At 32.6% G+C, this 2,885-nt stretch overlaps 1 protein-coding gene across 1 annotated transcript; it reads right to left on the bottom strand.

Annotated features, from left to right (window-relative positions):
• Positions 1–795: 795 nt before the first annotated feature.
• Positions 796–1,425, bottom strand: LOC133076533 (COP9 signalosome complex subunit 8-like). Its single transcript, XM_061171067.1, has one exon. It carries the CDS (start codon positions 1,423–1,425, stop codon positions 796–798), a length of 630 nt encoding a protein of 209 aa, XP_061027050.1.
• Positions 1,426–2,885: the final 1,460 nt, after the last annotated feature.

The following is a 2,885-nucleotide window of genomic DNA, read 5'->3' as shown; positions in this document are numbered from 1 at the left end:
AGATACTGCCCCTGGGGACAGTCCTCCTCAAACCCCAGATGCATCACTGCAACTATCAACTTATGGTAGAGATGGGAGTGTGCTGTGTGCTGGGGCAGAAAAAAACAACTGACAACCACTGTTCTACATGAAGCAGGAGAGCTGTATTTTATGAGTCACTAGGAAATATAAATATATTTAAATATTTATATATATATAAAATAATATATAAATAAATATATAAATAATATATAAATATTTATATATATAAATATATATATATAAATATATAAATATTTATATATTTATATATAAAATATATATATATAAATATATATATATTTTATATATATATATATAAATATATATATATTTATATATATATATATAAATATATATATATATATAAATATATATAAAATATATATATATAAATATATATATATATAAATATATAAATATTTATATATATATAAATATATAAATATTTATATATATATAAAATAATATATAAATAAAATAAATATATATAAAAATATTTATATATATTTATATAAATATAAAAAAAAAATATAATTGACGGGCTCCATCCAAACTGTCAAATATTACAAAATGAGAATTGTTTCAACAACAATTCAGCATGTTTAAGGACAAAAATATATATAATATACTTTATATTTTATATGTATTTTATCACATACTCAGTAAGGAATGCTGAGGTGCTTAATTCATCCAGTAAAATTGAAAATAAAAATTTTACATTTTTCTGTCAGTATTCAGGATTCTGAAGGTGGATCTTGAACTCAGCATGATAAGTCAGTTTTCGAGGAAAGCCACATAATCGGTGAATTTGGCTAACTGCTGTTGATTGGGGATGGGTGGAATGGGGGCAGGCTCCGATAAGGGAATAAACCTGCTAAAGGAAACATCCAGGGTCCCTGCAACTGGCTTTTTGGGCATGACCATTCTTGTGGTGGAGTCGGCCTGCCATCCTTGTTCTAGGATACCTTTCACAGCCTCTTCCACGGGAAGTCCAACAAAGGCTGCGAAATCGTCGGCCATGATGGAGGTATATGCTTGAGAGACCAGGGCGAAGGCTCGCCTCCGGGCGGCATCTCTAAGTGCCTCCATGATTGGCTGGACCGTCTCAGACCACGGGTGAGCGCTGATGGTGGTATAGATCCTGGGGACATCTCTGGGCCAGGTTCTTTGTCCTACCGACCAAATTCCCCCAAGTTCAGAATTTGCAGATTTTATAGCAGGTGGTATTCTTTTCCAAAGATATCTTGCATTATTCATGTCATTATAAAGCAGATGTAAACCTAGAAGCTGACCATACACTGCGGGTGTAGCAATTCCTCCTGGAGCCTCGAGCTCCTGGTTCTCCCACTGATCCAGCAACTTTTTGAAACTAACGGAACTTTCAGCCATCACCTCCACTAGCATTTTCCCTGCCGGTTCCGCCGCCGAACCTCCCCGCCGAGCCGGACCTCAGACTCAAGCTTGGGCATATTTTAAATAAAAGTCTGGAAAATAATTTATGCATAAGCATTTTGCATTGTTTACCTTGAAGTTATTCAACCAATTTTAACTTTAATTCCACTATTTTCCATGTTTCATAGGATTTTAGAATTTGAAGGCAAGAAGTAAATTTATTATTAAGTTTATTTCTTCTTTTATTCTACAAATTATTATTTGCTATTTGTCTTTTTCAATCTAAATAGCCTTGTTAAATTTGACCTTACTTTCCATCTGGGAAATAACTACAATCCTGCTTCAGTATTGCAAAATGTTTCATTCCACCCCTTGAAGAAAAATAGGGCTTAAGGGAAATTTTCACTCCAGTGTTACAGCAACTAAAGAGCTATGGCTGAATATAAATGATGTTAGAAATTTCCTTCCAGTATTTTCTACCTGATGCAGTCTGATCTTGTAAAAGTAACTATTGTTCTTCATTGACTTAATTTTCCCCTCCCTAAAGTGAACATAAGTAATGACTGCTCATATTGGTAACATTTAGAATTAGGAGGAAAATTAGTGATGTAAAACCCACAATTGTTAAGTCCCATTTAGCCTTAGGGGAATACAAATACATATTCTGATTTCTATTAAAACATCATTGGATAGTACATCTATATATAAAACTGATGACTGTAAACAAAATAAATATGGAAACTAACAACCACCTCTGCAAATTTATTTCATCTAGTCCAGATTGAAAGTAAGGCATTATAAACATAATATTTAACATCAGAAAGATAAAATCCACATTTATTGTCACCTCTCCACAATCTTTCTCCACTTATTTCTAAAGTATCATATTCTAAACTTCTGAATAGTTTGGTTTCAGAGTACCTGAGATGTTCTCAAACACTATTCCTATCCATTCTTCAGCAGTTGTGTGTTTTTCTTTTGTTTAACAAATCAAACAAACAAAAACAGAAAAATGAGGGGTCTAGTTTTTTTCTAGTTAGTGATTTTGGTAAAATTCTTCACACATAAGACAGTCTTCTGTAGTGAGGGTTTTAGGAATTGAGTACAATTAGAAGGGCCACCATTCCAATTTTCTTCACTAACTTGAATTTTTTGATAGATTGCCATATGGTTCTAGCCTATCTCCAAACGTTAATTTGGTTATGGTAAAAATTTACAGAGCCTCATTTTCAGTGAACCCTCTGATAATGTAGGGAAAGCAAAAACAAAACAAAACAAAAAACCTCTCTGTAGAGGAGCATATTAGTTCCCTAACAATAGAGTCACGTTACTTTGTAGACCTTGTTAGGCTAAGCTGGGGCCATATTTATCTAGACAATGGAAAAGTTCTCACTGCCATGTACACACTTCCCCTCCAAAAATATTACTTATAATAATAATTTAAAAATTATTACCATATTTTGGAATTTACT

This window comes from Eubalaena glacialis, chromosome 16 (genome assembly GCF_028564815.1).
Source record: "Eubalaena glacialis isolate mEubGla1 chromosome 16, mEubGla1.1.hap2.+ XY, whole genome shotgun sequence".
In the NCBI taxonomy this organism is placed as follows: Eukaryota; Metazoa; Chordata; class Mammalia; order Artiodactyla; family Balaenidae; genus Eubalaena; species Eubalaena glacialis.
The sequence above is the reverse complement of the archived record's forward strand: the minus strand, read 5'-3'. Positions and strand labels throughout refer to the sequence as shown.

Bases quoted from the DNA above. Each gene is read 5' to 3' on its own strand.
- LOC133076533 (XM_061171067.1), bottom strand. From the start codon at position 1,425: ATGCTAGTGGAGGTGATGGCTGAAAGTTCCGTTAGTTTCAAAAAGTTG.